A 22,077-nucleotide genomic window follows, 5' to 3' on the forward strand; every position below is an offset into this window, starting at 1 on the left:
GTAAGAGAGCAAACCCCCGATTATCACGTATACTTCTTGTGGAACAGATGTATTTAATGGCTCTTGTATGTGAGGTTAGAATTGTGTTCTGCTGTCGGTATCCAACTATCAAAACCTTTTGTCTTTCATGATCCTTATCCCAGTATGTTCACTCTTCCTACCTCGAAGACTTTCCGAGCTCTCCCCGGATATGCATCTCTTGTAAATCACTGCCAGAAAATTTTCTGTACCAAATAGAACTTCATCATGTCTACTTCGCCTGCAGAACAGCCTACCAATGTTGAGCAAACTAAACCAGCTCCTAGAGTCGTGGAAGATGAGCAAGACATTGATAAGTCAGTTTATAAACGTGGCCAGCAAGCCAAATGGGCTCGTTCCAGAAAGGCAGAGAGAGGTGACAGGAATAACAAGAGGCAGAGAAGAGATGGAGAACTTCCGTGGGAGGAGAGGAAAGAACAGTGGGTATGTTTCACTGAATCGAAATCACTTCGATCAGAGAGTTTCTAAGCTGGAGGACTCTTACTAACAGAACTTATAGACGTGTTTTAGATTCAGACGGGAACCCATTGCCATCTGAACCTAGACGACCAAAGAAAAAGGTTGCTTGTTTAATTGGATATTGTGGAACGGGCTATCATGGTATGCAATTAAATCCACCCCAAAAAACTATTGAAGGTGATCTTTTCGAAGCTTTTGTGGAAAGTGGTGCAATTTCAAGAGACAACTCCAATGATTTGAAAAAATCCAGTTTCATGAGAGCAGCTAGAACCGATAAGGGCGTTCACGCTGCCGGTAATGTCATTTCACTCAAGATGATTATTGAAGATGAGGATATTTTAGAGAAGATTAACTCAAAGCTGCCCCCAACTATCCGTGTTTGGGGTTATGAGAGAACTAACAAAAACTTCGATTGCCGTAAGATGTGTTCATCACGAATCTATGAGTATCTGATGCCAACATTTTCCTTCTTACCTCCTAAACCCAATTCTCCCCTTGCCAGACAGATCAAGGAAGCCAATGAGGAGACTCCTGGCGTGACAAGGGATGACCCGGAGGGTTCAAAATGGTGGGCAGACGTTTTAGAGAAACTGCATGCGAGTGGAATTACCGACAAGGATATTCAAGATGCACAGGAAGCCACTATAAATAAAGAAAAAAATAATGATTCAGACGATGAGCCGGACATGCTTTTGGAAGAGATCGTCAGAAAGATCAAGCAAACCGAAAATCAAGCAAGGAGAGAATATCGTATCTCCAAAGAGAGGCTGGAACTAGTCAATAAGGCCATGCAAATGTACATTGGACACCACAACTTTCATAACTTCACTTTGGGAAAACATTTCAAAGATGCGTCTGCTAACAGGTATATGAAGGAGATTACCGTATCGGAACCTTTTGTCATTGAGGGAACGGAATGGGTGTCAATCAAGATTCATGGACAATCTTTCATGCTTCATCAGATCAGAAAAATGATCGCAATGGCTGCTTTGGTTGTTAGAACTGGATGTCCCCTAGGAAGAATCACTGAAGCTTTTCAATCTTCTAGGATTAACATTCCTAAAGCACCTGCGCTTGGTTTGCTACTTGAGCAACCCGTCTACGAAGGTTATAATACGAGACTTAAGGCCTTTGGATATAACGAATTGACTTTCACTCCATTTGAGAAAGAGATGAATGAGTTCAAGATGAAACATATTTATGATAAAATTTACGCGGAGGAAGTCAAAGACAACACTTTTCACGGATTCTTTGGCTTCATTGACGGATTCAATGGAACTCCTATTTTCAACTTCTTGACAGCCAATGGTATCAAAGACTCTCAAGAAGTACGCGAGGTTGTCATCCCCAATGAAAAGAATGAGGGAATCGCCGAGTAGCTACGTGATAATATACTGTAGATAGTAAAATTAGAGCCTTTATTGACTTATAATCATGTCTACATGAGTGAAACCTTCGAACCGAGGTCTCCTTCTAGATCTGGGGTTCTCCGATTCTTCAAGGAAATGATTGACATCGTAGAGTTTATAATCAATATAATCTCTCAATATTTCGAAGCTTTGAAGAAGCTTCTCTTCCTTTCCAGAAAACATTTTCTTTGTCCGTTGGATGTCCAGACCTCCAAACTCATAGAGCCAGTAAAAGTCTGCATATGTACAGAACATTTCCATAAGCCCATTGAAAGAATTGTTAGTATAGCCACATACGCCATCAGCTAAATTTTTATAACTTTCATTAGGAGAAGGTTCTGTCGCAATGGAATCTTTTTTACAGGTGATAAACGAGGAGGAGGACGAGAGTCTGGAATTGGTCGATGTCCTTTCAGTTTGAGCTGAACTTTTTCGGGACGATGATTTGGGCGTTGGAATGCTGATAATGTCATCAACAACGCTTCCTCTATCGTATGAACTAGAGATTTGTGGCACAGGTGAGTATTTGGGGACTGAAATTAGGGCGCTGACATTGTTTTGAAAACCTGCTTTTACTAAATGTTTGTTGATTAATGTGTCAATTTGCAAGTTGAATCCCAACATATCAGCATGTCTGGTGATTTGGTCCCATATAATATTGTTGGCTAGTTGTTCTGGTGTTGCTTCAATCGAACTTGGTTTTGCACAACCTAATGTGCCAGTAAATGCCAAGATTTGTAGAACTCCATCCTCTTTAAGAACTCTTTTGACCTCCTTGAGCAGTTTTGCGAGATCGGCAGCTTTGATCTTGAGAAGTATATCATGGATCAGTAAGACATCCAATGAACTGTCCTTTAGGGGAATTGATTGAAAGGAGGGGGTGCCTAGTAAAGTAAATCTGTCCAGTAGATGGGAACTCTCTTGTCCAACAACGAAAGACGCATCCATCGAATCTTTACATTGTGATGCAGCTAATTTATTCATAGACGTTTCGGAGCCGTCGGAGGATTTGATGTACCCATGGCCAGAAGCATCCCAAAAAACAACGTACTCGTCACATTTCTTGATTGATATTAGATCAATGTCAGGTTCATCGTAGAGTAAAGAAAAGTCATAGTTCAGATTCATGGACGAATTCTGTCTGGCAACAATTTCTGTATGGCCAAACTGGGCTGATTGTAAGAAACCAACCTGCGGTTTTGAATTGTAACCAGTCCCCGAAGAAGAAAAAGAAGTATTATGCCATTCGGGAATTCCTAATGGAACACTAGTCACTCCATCGGAAGCTTTGACCAAAGTGTGATGAGGGCTGATGCTATGGCTCTGTCTAGCAGAGTGGAAAAAGGGGTACCTGTGCTTGAGAAGCTGAATAACCTTGGGGGATAAAATAGAGTTGGATCTTATAAGTTTCTTAAAAATGCTGATAAACCACAATTGAAATAATTGAAATTGGTTGTCCCAGACCGGCTGGACTGATTGCGATTGAAGCGGTAGCGGAGGAGCAGGAACTTGAGGAGCAGGAGCTTGGACAGGAGGATGGGGGGCTGGGTGCGAATTGTGGACAGTGCTACTGCAAAGCTCGTCTAGTTCATGGAGAATATCATGACTGGAACCCCAGCCCATTCTATGAGATCCAACATTTGATGTAGCTTTTTGAGAGTTTGATTTGGAATCCGTGATACAATCCTGAACCAATGGAGCGTTTTTTTCATCCAACTTTGTTTTTACTGCTTCAATTTCAAGATCTAGTTTGCGCTGGGTACTTTTCAACTTGCTGTAAAACCAATTCAACCACTGTTCGTTACGTGTGAGCGCAAATCTATCGATGTCTTCATGTCTGCTACTCTTCATGTACGATCTATATTCACCATACTGGCGAGTTAGTTCATGAAAAACTTCCTGTTGGAAACCTTTCACGACTCTTGCTTTTGATGAAGTGGGGTCCTCTGACTTTCTAGGTACGTGGGAAGCCCCACTAATAATAGAGGTAAGTGGTTGGGGAAAAGCCGAGAACTCTGTTGGTGTCGTGAATCCATCGGTAGGTGGCAAACTGTTATTTCGGCTTGGTAGGTTACTGGTGCTGGAATCGCTTCTTGCCAGATGGAACGTAGTAGCCCGTTGACCAAGTTTCCTGAGACCCTTGGCAATCACGTTCTTTGACTTGCGATCTTTCTTGTCGTCCTCTTTGGAGGAAGACGCCACTGAAACAGTTGAATGGTTAGGGTGCATATTGGTTAACTGGCCCACATCTGAGGCCGAAGCTGACCTCGTAGCTGTATTTCGGGTTGCGTGATAATCGTCGGGGGACATACTGTCACCTAGGAAGGATGACCAATGTGAAGGGTTCGACGAAAACTATTATAGAAAGTGTTGCTGTCAGGATAAAACTGATTTGAATATTTTTGGTAGCAAGAATGAAGAAGGAAACAAGTGAATGACTATTTGTTTATAGGCCTTGCGTCTGTTACTATTAATGCGTGTGCTATTCGCTGGAGGTAACTTGTCAGTGACTATGAATAAGCATCGAATTATTATGCACTGCATTTTGCATGCTTCGATTGTTCTAGATAAGAGAATACAATACACATGGAGCCCCATGTTCTTCGGCACTGAGCAGGCAACTAGAACTCAGTAAAGCAAAGTACACGCCATCAAGTCCATTACGACATACCAGGTGATAGTGTTTTACGATCCATTAGCAAGAATGTAGTTTCAGTATAAAGTGGGCAGACATGCTGCGGAGGTCACTTGTTTCCATTTTTTTATGCTAGTAATTTTTCTTCGCATGGGGGGACAATGCCCTCGCGCTACCTTTTCTTCACTACTTCCTACCATTTCCGTCCACCAATATAAAAATCTGAAGGTGCGCATTTCACATTGTTGCCTGAGATGCTGATAAAAGGCCAAGGAATTCTAGAGCCATGACAGCAACTAAAAAGCTGCAATTGTGTAAACATCATCGCTTGCCAAGTAAGTAGCAGCATCAGGAGACTGTATGTGAGGCAGATGATTCTGACTGCTAGTGAGAGCAGGGCCTCAGACTCTTGAAATTGTCCGCACCCAAAAATTTCAGCAGCTATCTACTGTCCCCCACCATGCGCTAATCGACTTATTGCAAGTGCCGATTGGTTGTTAATTGCTGCCCAGTCCCACCACGAAAAACAAGATTCTTGCTCGACCTGCATATGAAAAAGAGAGAGTCGCATAATTACCCGGACTTTGTTCCTAATCCTCGGTTATTGCCAAAACAGGTTCTAATTGATCTCGTCTTTATCCATTCCAGGAAGGTTGGATTCTCTCACAGATGTTGAAATAGCCCTTCATTCTATCCAATGAAGGATAGTTCTTGCCGGTGTAGAAGCATTTCCAATTTGTGCCAGTAACAGTAAGAGAACCTTTGCTCCGTTCAAAGTACCATTTGTTCACTGGATTATTAGATCGAGATCTCCAGAACAATTCGTTCTCAAAATTGGACAATAATGACTTGAAAAGAACATCGGCAACCCCTGTCGATCCTTGGGCCTTAGGAGACACTGCAAACTTATCTAAATAAGCTATTTTCTGCGGCTTTTCTTCATCCGTTACCTCCCAAGTAACTATGATCACGCCTTCGTAATCTCCAGCGATTAAGATAGCTGCAACATTGTTCTTTACTCTGGCTAGGTACTTTTTCATATTCAAGTCCTTTCGAAACGACAAATCGATCACATTCTTAAGCTTTTCTAAGTCTAAAGCTCCTCGTTTCAGAAGAGAGTCTAGGCACAGCCCACTTTTGTCAGATGATTCGTCCACATAAACTTCAACCGGTACGCCTCTCCTAATGATTGAAGTGTTTAGCAAAGGGGTCTTTTTCAAATCAACCGGTAATGACGATGATATTGTCGGCCTATCGGTTAAGACATTGTAAATTATTGGATTGGTGAATCGGTCGGTCTGATTCAACATGGCGATTTGAGGAGTAGTAACTATTCCTGATGCATCTGTGGTTACCTGCAACAATTTCTGAAGCAAGTTTAAGTTCTTCAAATGCTGGTCCCTTTCTCCAGTCTTTAAGAACCCTATGTAAAGCTCCGACACAATGTCTTCATACTCTTGTAATAGATTGATATATACATGTGCACTTTTGTACCTCTCCAAAGATGGGATACCTCCCAATGGGTCAATGAAAATGTACTTTTCAATTGTGAATAAGTTCTCCTTGTCATGGTCCAATCTATGTCTATCATTCAAGGATTTCAAGTCAGTAGCTAAACATTGGAGGACTGCCTCGGAGGATAGAAATACATTTTTGGAGCCCTTATCCATATATCCCACAGGATAAACAACAGGGACTATACCCTGAGATATAGGAATTAGTAATAGCTCTGGTAGGGTCATTGAAAATCTGTCTTCATCAAATTTTTGTTCGAACAAACCTCTGATGGCCCTTGCGGAGAGCTCGTTGTCATCCTCATATTTATGGAAACATTTTTCAATGATATTTATGAAACTCAGGGCCTGCTGATGGTAATTGGCAATGCTTTTTTGTACCATGGCGTCCGATTCTCCATTCAAAGCCTGAACTTCTTTATCTGTATCCAATAACACTATGGGACTCACCCCAAGTTTTATTAGTTTGTACAAAGTAAAGGCGATACCTTTCAAAGCTGTGGGGTCAATATCCCTAAACTGCCTGATCTTCACAATAGCAATACGAAGGGTGTCAGTGAGTTTGATCTCCAGCTTAGATTTACTGATTAGATCAGACCTTGGGCGATTCAAGTGAAAGTCTTCAATTTTGTTGTTTTCATTATTGGTCGAATGCTTCAACATGAGATTGTCAATCATGCTGGAGTACTTGTTACGTTTGCTAACGGAGCTCCGATCCATTTGGCCCTTACTGTAGATATCCACATCCTTTAATAGAGGATACTTCTTCAAGTAGTTTCGAACTTCTCTCTTGGTAGCAGTGGAGTTGAGGATAGTTAGAACCATGTTCCTTTTCTCCTCGGTGTTTCTAGCATGTCTTGTGAGATTTGAGGTGAAATCTTTGATACTCAACATGGACTACTGGTTAGTGGGAGATCGCTGCGGTGTCAAAAGGTTTCAATTACTTACGCTTATGAACATACGGCCTGACTGACGGCGACAGGATGGTAATGCCCTAGGAAACATAGTGAACACCATTCACAAATACACGGTTAAAGGGAAGGTGGAGGCTAATGGACTATGGAGTAAATTCGAGATGCACACTTTCTTACACCTTTTCACAATTAAGGGCTTCATAAACCAGTCAAAACTCCACCGAAAAATGATGTTTTGCTGGCCACTATTCTGTGCGAACCGTTTCTAAATATATATCATATATCATAACTCAGTGGGCCCTCCTCATCGCTCACTTCTTCGTCCTCATTAGTGCCGACTTGCAGCTTTCTCAATTGGTCCATAACTCCAACAACCATCGGCCTCAGCTCATTAATTTCCATTAAACTCAAGTTGTCCAATTGCATGTAAGATTCATTTAGTTCTTTCAGACCTCTTCTAGCTTTTATCAGTCTGACTTCCCTCAGATCTTGTATTAGGGCCCTGATTTGATGGGGAGGCTCGGTCATGTCGTCCGAAGCTTTATCTAAAATCATCTTGGATATCTCTAGCCAATTCCAAGGCATTCTAAAGAATCTGGTAGTATATGTCACTTCTTCTTGGTAGGCCTTTTTCAGAAAGTTTATGGATAACCAACTAGGGGTTACTATGTTACATCTATCTTGTTGCTTCAATATAAATCCCAACCACAATGGCACTTCAGCTCTCTTCATGGGTTTCAAAACTGGAATACTAGTCTATCATTCAACGGTTAGTAAAAGGCAACTTGTCAAAGTACTTTAAAGGATTGTTCACTTACTCCTATTAACTGACGATCTTTGAGGGCATATCTAGGGATAATTAAAATTGGTTGATCCTCAGCCTGAAATTCGACCTCTGACGGTAGAAACGTGTTTTTATACTTTTTAGGAAGTGACATTTTGTCCTTTCCCGATCATTCAAACTTTGTTTAGACGAGGTCGAAGGGTAGAGTTTGATTTGGTGATTTCGTGTTCGATGCGCGTCTTGGGAGAAATTTACCAGTCCAAGATCTCATCTCATCTTTTCCTCAGGGATTAAATCTAGGCCATGACTGGCTTTGATGTCTTGGACTTCTTTGAACCCTGCGGAAGGATAAGCTGTCTTCGAGATGAGCTATCTGTGACTTCGGACAAAAAAAAAGTTGACGCCAGTACGTTAAAAGAAAATGAAGACGCTGCTTTACCTGATGATAGAACTACGACTATAGATGTCCTTGATTTGCCTCATATTTCTCTCAAGCCTCCAAAAAATGTCTTGGTTGCCATACTACGGATACTAAAACTAGAACAACAGTGCAATTTTGGACCTGGCGTTGAAAATTTGACACCCTCTCAATTTTTATCAAATAGAGATCTCACCATAGAAGATATAAGTGATATTCTACCTTGGTTAACCATTCATTCTCCCCGCATTGCATCGCTCGATTCATTTTGTCAAATTGGGTCGACATTCACAGACTCTAGGGATATCGTCAGATATTTAACAACAATCCTGTCATCCCCTTTGAATTGGCTACAGGATCCTGATGTGGAAGACATCTACAAGGCTGCAAGCTCAAGACTTTCGGAAAGATGTGGCAGAACTTCTATACCGGACTTCGTCCGCAAAATAGTCCTAAAAAATCTCTATGAAAGAACTGGATGTGAGAGTATTCAGCTAAAAGAACCTTCTTTAACATCGGACAATTTGGGATTAAAAACCTGGGGATCATCCTTCATACTGTCCCAGAGATTAATTAATGATGATCAAAGATATCTCAAAGAACCAATAATGGAATTAGGCGCTGGAACAGGGTTGATAGGAATCGTTGTGGCCCACCTGGGGTATCACGTAACATTGTCAGATCTCCCGGAAATCCTCCCAAATTTGAAGGAAAACATCAAGTTGAATCATGCCAGTGCCCAAGCCGATTGTCATGAGCTGGATTGGACTCGGCCGGACCCATTCATCAAAGAAAATCCCAACTCTTTGAAAGGCTATAACACCCTTATTTTCTCAGATCCAGTGTATTCTACGAATCAACCTCGTTGGGTAGCAGACATTTCAGAGAAATTTCTTAGGAAATCTACTGAGGCACACATCCTGCTCCAAGTGCCCATTAGATCTGGATTCCAAAAGGAGCGGGACAAACTATGGGCATTAATGGAAGACAAGGGTTTTCAGCTAGTGGAGTCGCATCAACAAGATGGGTACGATGATTTTGGAGAGCAAAAGTTCGTATTCCGAGTGTATAAATGGTACTCCAGTTATTTGTAGCTTGAACCCCATGTCTCATCTCAGTCCCACGAGTTCTGCTTATGTCATCATCCGGAAAAAATCGGTGCACTATGACACATCTTTGAAAATTATATGGTGAGGGTCTAAAAAATTCTATTTTTCATCGCTTTAATATAAAAACACTTTTCCCCATTTTATTTCAATACTGCTAACAAAAATGACCGTAAGTTCCCTATCAATAAAAGATAACACTGAGACTTTTTACTAACTTTATAGTCCACACCAGTTCAAGAAGAATACGACGATGTACGTATAGCGGGATATGACCCATTGGTTTCCCCTGCTCTGCTTCAACAGGAGATTCCTGCCACCAAAGTTGCTCTTCAAACCGTGGTTAAAGGGAGAAAAGATGCCATGAACGTAGTTTCCCTGAAAGATGACAGATTATTGGTAGTTGTCGGACCATGTTCCATCCATGACAGTGACGCCGCTCTCGAGTACGTTGCCAGGTTGAAGGCTTTGAGCGAAGAGCTCAAAGATGAACTGGTTATCATCATGAGGGCCTACTTGGAAAAACCAAGAACTACCGTCGGATGGAAAGGTTTGATCAATGACCCAGATTTGGACAACAGTTTCAGCATCAATAAGGGTCTTAAGATTAGTAGAAAGTTGTTTGTTGACCTGACCAACAGCGGTATGCCTATTGCCAGTGAAATGTTGGACACAATTTCCCCTCAATACTTGGCTGATTTGCTATCTTTCGGTGCCATCGGTGCCAGAACAACTGAGTCACAGCTTCACAGAGAGCTGGCATCAGGACTTAGCTTCCCCATCGGATTCAAGAATGGAACTGATGGTACCTTGGATGTTGCTCTTGATGCTGTTCAAGCTGCTTCTCATGCTCATCACTTCATGGGTGTCACGAAGCACGGTATTGCTGCCATCACGACCACAAAGGGTAATGAATACTGTTTCGTCATTCTTAGAGGAGGTAAGAAGGGTACGAACTACGATCCTGAATCTGTGGCCGAGGCAAAGGCAAAGTTACCTGCTGACGGTGTTCTGATGATTGACTGTTCCCACGGAAACTCCAACAAGGATTACAGAAACCAACCAAAGGTCTCCAAGGTGGTTGCCGATCAGGTCGCTGCTGGTGAAGACCGTATTATTGGAGTAATGATCGAATCCAACATCAATGAAGGTAAGCAATCCATTCCAGCTGAAGGAAGAAAGGCTCTTAAGTATGGTGTTTCTGTCACTGACGGCTGTGTCTCGTGGGAAACTACCGACGCTATGTTGAGAGAACTTGCTGAAGCTGTTCAAAAAAGAAGAGCATTAAAGAACGCTGCTTAGGCACGGAATAGATAGTCAAGTATATAGAACCCATCTCAAGAACCCATTTCAGTCTATTGACAATGATCAGACATTCAGTCCGATGGATATTAGAGGATTGACCACGATCTGATATACATTAACCGCCTCATGTAGAACGGTCGGGGTCTGTTCCAATTGACTGACCAGTATGATTGAAAAGGTCAAGTAAAAGTTTGGTTCGTTGTAGAGCGGTCTGTCATGCATAGCTATACCATGTCTACTTGTTCCAACCTGTTCTTGGATTCTTTTGAACGTGGCTCACATCCTCTTTGGAGAAATTAATCAACAAAACAATCCTGGGTGACGTGATAACGAATAGCCGCTTTTCTTCCCAAAGCGAGGTTCTCAGCTGGAGAGTGTTCTTAGAGTCTCCCCGGATACCCTATTGTCTTCGCAGCCTATCCATAAGATCTAGAAGAGTAACTGCAGCCTGCACGTCAAGAATAATAAAAAGAATATTCTGGCACTGAACGTACAAATTCTGGGGCGTATCACCAGTGAATACAGATACACACAAAAACAGGTTCAAAGGTGATGCTGACGTCCTGCTACAGTACGTCACCTGATTTTCCTGTGAATCATGAAACAAGATGATATTTGAACGGGTGCTTTAACTTTTGTGGAACCACATTAAGAGTTAATGTAGTAAAGCAGAGTGCCCCTTATGCAGGTTCATCCCTGATATGTCAAAGATGTCGTATGTATCACTTGGATCAGATCGCGCATTCTCCTGTGGTTATCAAATCTGTACTCAGGCTGGCAACGTGAGCGACGACCCTACGTTAAACGTCGTATGTTCTCTTGTTTCACCTGCCAATTATCTAGAAGACCACTAACACAATAAACACCTCAGATTGGACATTCCTTTGTAATACCAAACAGTCCGTGCTAAAGGTAAATGTTGGCAAAAATGTGTGCTTAGCCAACCGTTACAGCAGACTCCTGTCTATTCAAACGCTTGAAGACTTATATTCAACTAGCCACAACTGATATCATGCCAAGCATCTATACAGACTAATAAACTATTGTATAAACATCTTCAAGAGAAAACTAATACATTACATATAAGATAGAATGGAAGAAAAACTCAGACTCTACCTATCGGAAGCATCGCTAACACTCTTTCTGAACTGCTCCAGACTGGATCTTGAAGCGACACTCCTGCTTGAACTTGAAGAAGATCTGCGTCTTTGTTTTCTTGCAGTAGAGGGATCAACATGGGATTTTCCCAGTCGTCTTGCCAAAAGGGAAAGAATATCCGTGATAGAAACCACTCCAATCAACTTTCCCGGACGACCCATATCTTTTTCTGGAGTAAATATTGATAGGTTGCTGTTATTGCTGCTGCTAATACCATTGAGAGATGATGAAGGAGATAGAGGAATACTAGATCCGGCAATTATCGGGTCCTCAACCCCAACAGGGTTAACAATCCATAATCGATGTGACTTTGTAGCCACCAGTTTTGCCATTGTCCTCGATAATGAGGAGTTTGGAGTCACATGGAAAATAGGAAAAGAATCTTTACCGTTTTCTAAACCTTTGAGATTCAGAATGTAGGACACAAAGTGTAGACAGCTCTTGTACAGCAGTGGCGATTGAGAAGACTTTGATACATGTTTGACGTCAGTAACAGAAATGTTACCTAGTAAATTGTGGTGTTTATCAACCACAGCCATTGAACTAATCATCAGTTCGTGCATCTTGGATAAAGCCTCTATCAACAATTGATCACCGTAAATAGAGACAACATTGGTACTTCCTATATTCAATTGAGCAAGACTGGCACCCAGTAGTGGATCCAAAGAATGAAATTTACGAGCATTGTCCCATAAGTATTTGATTAATCTTCTCTGGGATAAAATTCCTGTTATTTGGGTGTCATTCATGATGGCAATTCTGTGCACACCATTTCCTAATATCTCAACCACTGTAGATAGCGTTTCTGACTCGTGCAGTTTAATGAATGGGTTCTTGTTAATTAGCTGGATGACAAACTTTACAGGTACCTGTTCACCTTTTTGAGCCTTTTGAATCAAGTCAGGAATTTCTTCTCTTGGTTCGTAATTAATCGATAATAATCTCTCTGAGCGAATCCTATTCAACACTAATAGCAGGTAAGAGTTGAGATCGGCATAGTCAAACGTTAAGCAATCCAGATCATTGCGATATTTCTCCACGGGTAAAGATGTTAAGTTATTTTTCACCAGGGTATCAAAGGCCTCTTCTACAGAGATGTTCTCGTTAATAAATATCAGTTTGTTTTCTTCCACCAATGCACTCAATTCAATATTCTGCCAGTCCATTAAGCCTGAACTGTTGGAGGATCCCGCTCCTGGTGTGGAAAGTTGTTGATGCTGCTGTTGTTGGTGCTGCTGCGCAAACATCGAGCTAGTTTGGGAGGACGATGACGGATTCCGAGACAAATTGGAAGCAGTCCTAGATAGATTCAATGTGTTGTCAATCGAAGCATCAGAGGGCTCTATTGGTGGAGGAGTTGACAATAGTTCCACGATTGAAGCTTGACGGGCCCTCAAAGCTGGGGAAGCTGGTGATCTCAACGAGGATGTATACCCTACTTGATTGGGTCCGGGAGCGATAGGTGGATTTGAATTGTTGTTGTTTAAGTTATTTGACATTTTCTTATAACTGTTTGTGCGTTCCTTTCGTTGATATCACAGGTGCCACAATTTAGTTCAATTCCTTGTAAGTGTCGATAGATGATAAACGCAATGTTCAGTGGGTGTATGATAGTATGAGAGGTTGAGAGCTCAGCAAGGTTATTTGTTGCATAGGGCGCGAACGTACGGTCGTGCGGGAGCGGTCATAATGAGATTCTACGTGGAGCTAGTATTCTATCAGTTGGCTTGAACAGATGTTGGAGAGGTTGATGGAAAGATAGTGGATAGCGAGTAGATAGCGAGTAGGCGAGCTTGATTATTGTAACGTTCAAGGGAATTAAGTTTTGTATATAGCTTAAATTGGGAGAGAATAACTCGAGAGGAGCTATTTCTGTTATCAGTGAGATAAGATTAGATCTGGAATTAAGTCTTGATCAGTTTTTGGGAAGCTTTGAAACACTAGCATGAAAGATTTCATTAACTGAAATTACATGATTCAATTAGAGTCTTATCAGGACTGTGATAAATTATTGAATGGCTTTACTACTCTCTGAAGTTGTAGTTTACTAGTTGTCAAGAGGAGTAAAAAACAATTGACTACACCTAAACCTGTCAATGACACATTTTCGATACCGCAAAACCTATAGTGTTATGCCGAATTGTACGTACCGGTTTGTATAGATTGGTAGCTTTGAAGAACGGAAAGTTAAAAGAAACCATTACAAATGAAAAACAAAAAATAATGAACGCTATGAGGTTCGAACTCATGCCTCTTACGAGACCCGATTACACCTACGAAACGCAGGAAGTGAGACCACTTGAGTCGGGCGCCTTAGACCACTCGGCCAAACGTCCTCAATTGGACTATAATGTGTGGGCTAGCAATATCATCAAAAGTGATCCGTTGGATTACTCCCCCATTTGGTTTGTTATTATTCGCATGTTTGGCTCTATAAAACGGTTTAGTCTCTATATCTGCGATTGTAGGATATCAGAATAGTCAGAAAGGCAATCCTTACCACAACTAAATAAAAAGAACGAATTTAGCTCTGAAAATTACAACCTATGCAAGTTTATAAGGTTACCAGTTGGTGATTCGATGAGATGAAAGAAGTTCTGTCTCACTAAGATTTCAAAGCTTTGAAGCATTGAAAGAGAGTTTCATCTGAATGGTCAATTCCATGAAGGAGATAAGAACGTCACCAGCCCTACCTAGCTAAATTCTGAATACTGGTAAAGATGCAACTCTCTCTGCAATCAACTGAAATCAAGTTAAAAAAAAAAATGATGAACGCTATGAGGTTCGAACTCATGCCTCTTACGAGACCCGATTACACCTGCGAAACGCAGGAAGTGAGACCACTTGAGTCGGGCGCCTTAGACCACTCGGCCAAACGTCCTTCAGTACCAATTCGCTTGAAATTGTTTAATAAGTGATATATGGAATTCCTCATTTGATAACTTGAATCTGGCGCTGCACCTTGTACTACAATAATGTTGAGTGAATTGGATGCTCGTATAGTTTTCACTTTAGTCTTGCTCGAGGATTTATACAACGTATCTAAGTAGCTGTATGCTGCTTGAAGTCTACAAAACTAAAGCTCTGGGTACAAGTTTTGTTGTCAATTTGAACTATCAACAAAAGGTGTCTTGAACAAGAATAACGCTTTTAGTTTGATTTCAAACTTATAGAAGTCATCAAGCTTCACTAGCTCAGTCGGTAGAGCGTCAGTCTCATACTGCATAGGTGTGCTATCTGAAGGTCGAGAGTTCGAACCTCCCGTGGAGCATTTTTTTTGAAAGTTACATTTGAGTTTTTTCGTGCTTTTATTTCCAGAGTGTATTCATCCTATCACTACTTCCTGTTGACGATGCTCTTAAATAATAGTACAAAAATTATAATACATAGTTATAACTGTGAATGCAAGACCCTAATTCAAACAATAGCTCCCAATCAACGAAGGTGACAAAAAGTCTATATATACAAAGAGTTAAGAAGACACTACGATCACTCTTCCTCAGAGCTTTCATCAGAGCTTTGATCGTCATCTTCTGAACTCTCATCTTCATCTGCAGCATAGTTGGTTTTGGGGGGAGATCCATGAGTCTGAAATTCTTCGAGTTTTTGTCTAATGTTAGCAATCTTCTTGTTCTGTTCTTCAACACTTAAACTCTTCTTGATACGGCTCCTCTTACTGGACGCAGACCGTCCTGACTTCGACGCGGATCCCGAAGATCTTCCACGCGATCCATTCTTCGTGTTACTTCCACTGTCAGAGAAAGCCTTCTCCTTCTTGACAACAAAGTTATACAGCTTCAATAGTGTAGCAGAATCAAGTTGATCAATATCTAGTTCAATTTCTTCTTGACCTGACTTTTGCAATTCGGGAAGGGTCTCTTGGATAATAGAAATCACCTTTGCCAATTTAGTTTCAGACAGGTAATTAATCTTTTCGCTCAATTCTTTCTTCATTTCATATGTTATATGGGTTGGGTAAGAGATGGAAGACTTTTTCTTGGATCTCTTAGATTTCTTTCTGTTTTTGATAGCAACGCTCATTACTTCATCATACAGTTGTCTTTTCATCTTTTCAACATCAGCCCTCATCCTCTCGATTTGAGTCTCCAGGTATTCAATAGCTGGGTTTGTCAATAATGACTCATCAATCTCGATGTCGCCCTCATCTTCAGCCTCGGAATCATAGTCGGAAAGAACTTGTGGGCTCGGTGCAGGTGCAGGTTTCTTCTCCCACTCTTTATTGAAAACATTCTCCATTGTGTGACCCATAACATTAACTGGAGAGCCTTCTGGGTTAAACTTATAGCAGTTGGTAAAAACCAAGCGAACTTCTCGTTCAAATTGATCTGCATTTTCATATTCACTGTTGGCAAGCTTGGCTTGTATAGTTCCCAAATCCATTGGTTCCTTGACAATATCGAAATAGGTGGGACAGTCAAGGGCAACAGGGTCTACTGGTTGTAAGAAGGGGAAGGAGTAATTTTGATGCTTCTTGGACATCAATTCTTTCATCACTTGATTACAGAAACGTAGCTCCTGAACGTACTTCTTCTTGCGAGGCCTGATATCGTATGGTATATCCTTTGGCTTCGGAGGGTGAATCTCTCGTTTGGGTCTTCCGTCACGAATGCTGTCTCGTCTTATTTCCGGAACTTCCTTGTTTCTTTTTCTCTTACTAGAGGCAACTCCATTGTCAGGTAGATTCTTTGGGGGCATGTTTAGCATGTGCTTTTCGAAGCTGGCCTGTATGTTTTTAGCCATACGCGTAATGGGAGTATCCTCTCCATTAAACTTACGACAATTATCAACCATCAGATTGAAATCTTCAACTATAATATCAGGACTTTCATAAGCACTCACACTAATCTTTCGTTCAATTGTTGATAAGTCCATAGGTCTTTTTATATAATTATAATAAAGTGGAATACCCAATTTCTCCGTGTCCACGGGCAGCAGGAATGGCTTAGCATCCTTTAACCTCTTGATGGCTTTGATTGTGTTGGCTGCATACTTGTTTTGATGTTTTGGCATTGGAGATTCGGGTAGATTGTTCATATCTGGTTCTGGGGGTGGTTTAGGAGCCGGTTCCATGGGAAGACTATTAGATTCTTCAGAGGAGGTAGCCTTACCATCTGGGTTGTGGGTGGAAACAGCACCATTAGAGGTCCCTGCTTCAGTTTCATCAATCTTTGGACGCTTCGAATCCAAACCCAATTCGGATTCATCATCTAGTCCATGTTTGCTTGGAGCAGTGGCCTCTGCAGAAGTAGCAGCATGAGAATTAAGGTCATGTGCATCCTCTGGCTTGGGAGTCGGCAATGACTGATCTGTAACAGAGCCATTGCGCTCAGACTTCACCTCATCATTCAGGGACAGAGTGTCCGTGATGACTTGAGTTTCTGGCAGTGACATAAGTTCTGAGGATATGTAATTTCAGAGTCACGTGCAGAGAGGGTAACTGAAAACAAGCAAGTATTTCAGATTTTTTCTTGTTCGATCGAGGGGGGTTGGGGAGTTGTTTACTTAAATACTGTTTTCGAGACGGGGAAGACAGGAGACCTCAACGTACCGAGATTTACTTAAAGAACACAAACACATCGCGCGTGCTGGGTGGCGGGCTCCTCCTATCAAGTAATTTAGGGGGGCGTCAAGGAAGGGAAGTAGATAATAACAAATAGCAATCAGAGCTTAGCCTTGGGTGGCAAACTTGCTTTCAGTGGCAAAACAGTTTTTTTCCTGGAAGAGTCTTCTTCTTTGCCGACTATCATTGCTTGCCATTGCACATCCATATTGTAGTTCTTCGACCTTGGACTATGGTGAGAAGAGGAGTTAAAAGTAGCAACATCCAAGTTTTATCGCGATTAGTTATCCGGGTAACCCATAAGGCAGCTTGCCACGTCGCCATCAAATTGGATGAATTGGGGCTGTACTGCGGGCTTAGACCAGATGGTTGAGCGACATGGGAGAACACGGATAAGTCCATTCCAATGCGTATTATTGGAAGAATACTTTACCCAGACAGACATTACTAGGAGAATACGTAGCTAATCTAGGACAAGTGATTGGTAAGCAGAGAAAAAAACAATCAATCGCGTTCTGATATTTACCATGTCACGAATTGGAAGGCAAAATATCGTTACCCGGATAACAGCTGAGCATCACTCACAACACTTCGTGTGTTGCAAGAGTATAATTAGTCCAAAACGAGTAACTACACGTAAGAACGGATGTATTTGAGTGATACATACTAAGTACAACCTCCACGTTAATTACTCAAATTATATTGAGTGATGGACCCCCGAATTTTCCGCAGTGATTGAAATGTTTCAACTGAAAGTCCGCATTGACTAACAACTCTGGGTGTGAAGTGATCACCGATAAAGTTACATCCCTTCCTTACCGACAGCTCGTTTCTCACACTCCGTCTGTTTCTTGCAATCCAAGCTGAATTCTTCGACCAATTTAGGGATTTCAGAGGTGTCAACTTATATATTCATTCTCTTTTTCACCATCAGCGTGCTCCATCTTATCATCACATTTAACTGCGCGAAAGATTCCATTAACCCCAGGCGGATTAAAATGCCATTAACACCAGTTTTGGAACTAATCCATCATGTCAATCGAAATCCCAGAGCCCAACGGTTCTTTGATGTTGGCTTGGCAAGTAAGAAATCGTCATGTACTTCTTGTGGGTGGAGGAGCAGTTGCCCTTTCTCGAATTGAACTACTTCTTCAAGCCGATGCAAAAGTTACAGTGGTTGCTCCCAAGATAGATCCTACCATTGAACAGTATGAAAAATTGGGGTTATTATACAAAGTTCATAGAAGAAAGTTCCTCAAAGATGATTTGAAAATGTATGAAGGTGAAGCGTCCAGAAAGCTGGACCAATTTTCTGGTGTAGACCATTTTGGGCCCGAAGAGATGGAGCAAATAGAACAGGCAGTTAAGCAGGAACAATTTGCATTGGTTCTAACCGCAATAGATGATAAAAATCTTTCCAAGCAAATATACTATTGGTGTAAAGCTGGGCGAATGCAAGTAAACATCGCCGACAAACCCAAACAATGTGATTTCTACTTTGGGTCAGTAGTAAGACAGGGGAGTATACAAATTATGATTAGTTCAAACGGAAAGTCTCCAAGATTGTGTCATAAACTTAAGCACGATAAGCTGGAACCTCTACTTGCCAGCTTGGATGCAAAAACTGCAGTGGACAATTTGGGGAAAATGCGTGGAGAATTAAGGCATAGGGTAGCTCCAGGAGAGGATACTCCCACCATCAAAGAACGAATGGCTTGGAACACTCAGGTGACTGACCTGTTTACAATTGAAGAATGGGGCCAATTTGACGACACAGCACTGAATAGGCTTCTGAGTTTTTACCCCAAAGTACCTCAACGTCAGGACATAATAGTCGTTCCGCTAGAGAACTTTTAGGTTACGTAGTAATACATGTGATAACAGCATCTCGGTCATTGATAGATTCAAGGAGATACGGTAGGAGAAGCCAGTTCTGGAGAATTAGCACCTGATAAATTCGTGTTCGGGGAACTAGGAGGAGCTGGTTCCTTGGCTGATAATATTGGACTAGTTACTGTTTCTTCAAAGTCTTCCAAAGACTTCGAAGGGGAGCTAGTCGTAGCAGAAGAAGACGCTGGTACTTCCTTAGATGTGGCCCCCATCGAACCGTTACCACTGATGTTGGGGGCTCCAATAGAACTTCCCACTGGACTTTGAACCATATAGGGGCCCGAATACTGTCCCGGATCCATCTCACTATAAACTTGAGAATCTGTAGGATAGTAAATAGGAGTCATACCTGGAAGAACACCAGGAGCAACACCAGGAGGAATTCCGTACATGCCACCATTTCTTCCCATTGGGTCAAAAACACCGGGCGACATCATTAGATGTTGCGGATGCGGGTGCGAATGTGTGTGTTGGTTGGGTAAAGAGGAGCGTCCCCAACTAAGTCTTACACGAGAACCACCAATAAGGAATCCATGCATTCCTGAGATGGCATTCTCTGCCTCTTCTCTGGTTGAAAACTTCACGAATCCACATCCTTTACCTCTTGGGATCTTGATACTTGAAATAGAACCAAAAGGTTCAAACAAAGTGAAAAGTGTCTCTTCGGATACACCAGCAGCCAATCCACCTACAAACACAGTTGAATTTGTTGGATCATTGTAGATGTTACGAGAAGAACTATTGTTGCTAGCAAACTGTGGAACCATAGGTGCGGAAGGGGCGTATTGCAGATGTTGTTGCATTTGAACTGGCTGGTGTCCAGCTCCTCGAGGGGTTGCTAATGCAACTCTTATTGGTCTTCCACCTAGCCAGATACCACTCATTTCATGGAGAGCTCTTTGACGATCTTCTTCTTCAGTGAATCTTACAAATCCGAAGCAACGAGAGCTTCCTGTAGCGGGGTCGGTCATTACTCTTACGCTCTGAATTGAGCTGTAATTAGGCTGAAATAAAGCTAATAGGTGGGCCTCTGTAGTTGAAGGAGAGAGGTCCCCCACAAATAATGAGTACTGAGGAGTTGGAGGAATTTGGGATTGCAATGTTGGCCCTGAGGCCCAATTGAGTCTGAACAATCGACCCGACGAGCGAGGCACAATACTGCCATTCAACGCCAGCGCTTGCAGCGCGTCCTCGTGTCGTTCAAATTCTACAAAACAATATCCAGCGTTCTGAGGTGGAGGCAACGACGAGTTTGGATTAGGAGAACGGTTGTGTCTCGATCTAATCAATTTTACCCGTACGGACTGACCTAACTGCTGCCATAATTGAATGATGTTCTCTTCCACCCACCATGGTTCGAGGTCGCCCATCCATAACGTACGTGAAGCTAGCGATGGCGACGACTTGGAAGATGGTGGTGGAGAATTTGATGATCCTGCACCTTGCTCTTGGGATTGGACAAACTTTGCTTCGGTCGGAGCATCAGGATCCACCTGTGCCAGCGAGTCTGTAACACCGAGATGTTCAAGCGACATGACCTTGGCTGGATAGTGAGATAATTGGAGGTTCTGCCGTTTAGTTCCAATTTAATGATGGCAATAAAGAAGGACGTGTGTTTGCAAGGTGCACAACAAAGAAACAGAAACGGGGCGCGATGTTGCTGAGCTCAGCAATTGTTAGCGGTGGACTAATGAAACCAGGAAGAATCTAAAAGAACAATCAAATGGCTTCACAGGCTTCAAACCAATCAATATGCAAGAGGAGAGCCTCAAAAGTCAACAGTGTAAGAATTGAGTGCAATTGCCAGAAAATGAAGAATATACAGCTACACAGTTCGTGCAATTTGGCAGTTCATCAGTTTGAGGCGCGAAGGACTATTATGAAGGTCTTCTCCTGTATCGGGCTCAAACCCTCGTCGTAAGCGTACACTAAATAATGGTAACTGAAGATCGGGAGAGGAGAATAGAATCTCGCATTAGGGGTGCTGGTAGACGAGTTAAAGTGGAAGATTTTGTCATTGGAGATTCTTTGCCTGATATTGGCTCTTCTGAATCACAAATTACAAAGAATGATCGTTTGTTATCCCCTGCACAGATCACAGCTGGTGGTCGCAACAAACGCTTGATCAAACAAGAGTCAAGATCAAAAGAGCTCAAAAAAGTGGAACAAATGTCTCCTTTGCATATTCTCCAGCAAGTTTCTGAAGAAGTGACTCCAGATATAAGAACACCAAATGATGCAAACACAGGACAATCTTCACCCTTAGAGGATGTTATTCCTCCTACCAAAAGTAGCCAAAAAACCAAGCCCCAGGTCTCAGCTACCAAGAAAAGACAGAGAAAGTCCAGTTTATCGAATTCAAAGTCGACAATTGATCTTTTACAGCTTATTTGTTCAAGATTTCTCCAAGCTTATCCAACCAATGCACATATTGAACGACTTGCCCTATCAAAGTTTGGAAATTTAACGAATGCACAATTCTCTTTAATAGCAGATCTCAATAAAACAAGAACATCGTTATCCAAGAAAGTGTCTCAAGTACACCAATCGAAACAAAACACAAGAAAAAAACTATTGGAACTTAGACATCAACATTCCCTGCTAAGGCAACAAATAGAAAAGAAAAGAGCCGACTTCAAATCTCACAAAAAGACATTCAATGACGCCATGAATGTTGAATCACAATTAAGAGAGGTGGGCAACTCATTGACTGACCCAACCCACTGGAAGCCAGCTCGCAAGACAGCCGGACAATGGGAGCATGTTATGGGGAGAATTTCCAAGGTGCAAAAGATAATGGACAGTGATTCCGGCCTGGTGCAGAAACTACGGCGTTTGAACGGAAAATTGGAACGTATATAAGTT

At 41.9% G+C, this 22,077-nt stretch overlaps 11 protein-coding genes across 11 annotated transcripts; 5 read left to right on the forward strand and 6 right to left on the reverse strand.

Moving 5' to 3' along the window:
* Window positions 1-246: 246 nt before the first annotated feature.
* Window positions 247-1,877, forward strand: PAS_chr1-4_0212 (tRNA:pseudouridine synthase, introduces pseudouridines at positions 26-28, 34-36, 65, and 67 of tRNA; the record flags this gene model as incomplete). The annotated part of the gene is made up of 2 exons (XM_002490284.1): window positions 247-437; window positions 539-1,877. The coding sequence occupies 2 exons, from the start codon at window positions 247-249 to the stop codon at window positions 1,875-1,877; spliced, it is 1,530 nt and encodes a 509-aa protein (XP_002490329.1).
* A 39-nt stretch (window positions 1,878-1,916) lies between these two features.
* On the reverse strand, window positions 1,917-4,217 carry PAS_chr1-4_0213 (Hypothetical protein; the record flags this gene model as incomplete). The annotated part of the gene is made up of 1 exon (XM_002490285.1): window positions 1,917-4,217. The coding sequence occupies one exon, from the start codon at window positions 4,215-4,217 to the stop codon at window positions 1,917-1,919; it is 2,301 nt and encodes a 766-aa protein (XP_002490330.1).
* A 960-nt stretch (window positions 4,218-5,177) lies between these two features.
* Window positions 5,178-6,950, reverse strand: PAS_chr1-4_0215 (Acetylglutamate synthase (glutamate N-acetyltransferase), mitochondrial enzyme; the record flags this gene model as incomplete). Its single annotated transcript, XM_002490286.1, has 1 exon — window positions 5,178-6,950. The coding sequence occupies one exon, from the start codon at window positions 6,948-6,950 to the stop codon at window positions 5,178-5,180; it is 1,773 nt and encodes a 590-aa protein (XP_002490331.1).
* Window positions 6,951-7,246: 296 nt separating this feature from the next.
* Window positions 7,247-7,908, reverse strand: PAS_chr1-4_0216 (Subunit of the GINS complex (Sld5p, Psf1p, Psf2p, Psf3p); the record flags this gene model as incomplete). The annotated part of the gene is made up of 2 exons (XM_002490287.1): window positions 7,247-7,726; window positions 7,789-7,908. The coding sequence occupies 2 exons, from the start codon at window positions 7,906-7,908 to the stop codon at window positions 7,247-7,249; spliced, it is 600 nt and encodes a 199-aa protein (XP_002490332.1).
* A 149-nt stretch (window positions 7,909-8,057) lies between these two features.
* PAS_chr1-4_0217 (Putative S-adenosylmethionine-dependent methyltransferase of the seven beta-strand family) lies at window positions 8,058-9,266 on the forward strand (the record flags this gene model as incomplete). Its single annotated transcript, XM_002490288.1, has 1 exon — window positions 8,058-9,266. The coding sequence occupies one exon, from the start codon at window positions 8,058-8,060 to the stop codon at window positions 9,264-9,266; it is 1,209 nt and encodes a 402-aa protein (XP_002490333.1).
* A 178-nt stretch (window positions 9,267-9,444) lies between these two features.
* Window positions 9,445-10,580, forward strand: PAS_chr1-4_0218 (3-deoxy-D-arabino-heptulosonate-7-phosphate (DAHP) synthase; the record flags this gene model as incomplete). The annotated part of the gene is made up of 2 exons (XM_002490289.1): window positions 9,445-9,450; window positions 9,504-10,580. 2 exons carry the CDS (start codon window positions 9,445-9,447, stop codon window positions 10,578-10,580), a joined length of 1,083 nt encoding a protein of 360 aa, XP_002490334.1.
* A 1,115-nt stretch (window positions 10,581-11,695) lies between these two features.
* Window positions 11,696-13,240, reverse strand: PAS_chr1-4_0219 (uncharacterized protein; the record flags this gene model as incomplete). The annotated part of the gene is made up of 1 exon (XM_002490290.1): window positions 11,696-13,240. The coding sequence occupies one exon, from the start codon at window positions 13,238-13,240 to the stop codon at window positions 11,696-11,698; it is 1,545 nt and encodes a 514-aa protein (XP_002490335.1).
* Window positions 13,241-15,230: 1,990 nt separating this feature from the next.
* PAS_chr1-4_0220 (uncharacterized protein) lies at window positions 15,231-17,153 on the reverse strand (the record flags this gene model as incomplete). Its single annotated transcript, XM_002490291.1, has 1 exon — window positions 15,231-17,153. The coding sequence occupies one exon, from the start codon at window positions 17,151-17,153 to the stop codon at window positions 15,231-15,233; it is 1,923 nt and encodes a 640-aa protein (XP_002490336.1).
* Window positions 17,154-18,354: 1,201 nt separating this feature from the next.
* PAS_chr1-4_0222 (Bifunctional dehydrogenase and ferrochelatase, involved in the biosynthesis of siroheme) lies at window positions 18,355-19,179 on the forward strand (the record flags this gene model as incomplete). The annotated part of the gene is made up of 1 exon (XM_002490292.1): window positions 18,355-19,179. The coding sequence occupies one exon, from the start codon at window positions 18,355-18,357 to the stop codon at window positions 19,177-19,179; it is 825 nt and encodes a 274-aa protein (XP_002490337.1).
* A 47-nt stretch (window positions 19,180-19,226) lies between these two features.
* Window positions 19,227-20,747, reverse strand: PAS_chr1-4_0223 (RNA binding protein that negatively regulates growth rate; the record flags this gene model as incomplete). Its single annotated transcript, XM_002490293.1, has 1 exon — window positions 19,227-20,747. One exon carries the CDS (start codon window positions 20,745-20,747, stop codon window positions 19,227-19,229), a length of 1,521 nt encoding a protein of 506 aa, XP_002490338.1.
* A 400-nt stretch (window positions 20,748-21,147) lies between these two features.
* On the forward strand, window positions 21,148-22,074 carry PAS_chr1-4_0224 (Hypothetical protein; the record flags this gene model as incomplete). The annotated part of the gene is made up of 1 exon (XM_002490294.1): window positions 21,148-22,074. The coding sequence occupies one exon, from the start codon at window positions 21,148-21,150 to the stop codon at window positions 22,072-22,074; it is 927 nt and encodes a 308-aa protein (XP_002490339.1).
* Window positions 22,075-22,077: the final 3 nt, after the last annotated feature.

Source organism: Komagataella phaffii, chromosome 1 (assembly GCF_000027005.1).
Source record: "Komagataella phaffii GS115 chromosome 1, complete sequence".
Classification (NCBI taxonomy): Eukaryota; Fungi; Ascomycota; class Pichiomycetes; order Pichiales; family Pichiaceae; genus Komagataella; species Komagataella phaffii.